This window comes from Pseudomyrmex gracilis, unplaced genomic scaffold (genome assembly GCF_002006095.1).
Source record: "Pseudomyrmex gracilis isolate BER0280 unplaced genomic scaffold, ASM200609v1 scaffold_457, whole genome shotgun sequence".
Taxonomy (NCBI): Eukaryota; Metazoa; Arthropoda; class Insecta; order Hymenoptera; family Formicidae; genus Pseudomyrmex; species Pseudomyrmex gracilis.
The window spans coordinates 21,092-21,717 of NW_018021041.1; the positions used below are offsets into that span (position 1 = coordinate 21,092).

The following is a 626-nucleotide window of genomic DNA, read 5'->3' on the forward strand; positions in this document are numbered from 1 at the left end:
ACAAAAAGGTAAAATTGACGCTGGTATTTTATAATGAAATTTGAACTTTCTTTTTAATTATATTTGTAACATTAAATCATATCTGTGAGAGAGTTAGTACCAAAGTAAAATATCTTTTTCTACATTACTTAAAGATGTACCTCTACTTTTAATAATTGTTATTTAATTTTACTTTTTTCTTTCCCGATAAAAAATTTTTCATTTTTACTTATACATTAATTGAAATTATTATATCTACCCAGCAAACAATTTCTGACTGCGCAGACATGGCACCAGAAACTGTGTGCAGAAACGCTGCAATACGGAAACATGCTTTGTGTGCTGCCAAAGCTGTTAACACACAGACACAAAGGACGCAACAAAGTCACCAAAATTCACCAAAACCATATCTTACTGAGAACACAGATGGATATGGATTTGGTCTGGCGGTTGGCGACAAAATCGCGACAAATAACAACCAAATTGCTGAGTAATTATGCAAATTTATATGCCGAATATGTCCAGTGACGTGGTATTCGCGCCGCTCTTTCTCCGTCACAAAAGTTGAAAGATTTCGCGGGAGCCCGGGAAAACGAGCTGAAAAACGAGCGCCAAGATCCTCCAGGGCTTGCATGCATCCGCTTAGA

At 36.6% G+C, this 626-nt stretch overlaps 1 protein-coding gene across 1 annotated transcript in view; it reads left to right on the plus strand.

Moving 5' to 3' along the window:
- The first annotated feature begins 266 nt into the window (after positions 1-266).
- The window catches only part of LOC109860738, a 9,971-nt gene continuing 9,611 nt past the window's right edge, over positions 267-626 (plus strand). Inside the window, exon 1 of the mRNA XM_020440020.1 lies at positions 267-469. Coding sequence (XP_020295609.1) covers positions 267-469 — 203 coding nt within the window. The remainder of the gene's footprint in view (positions 470-626) is intronic.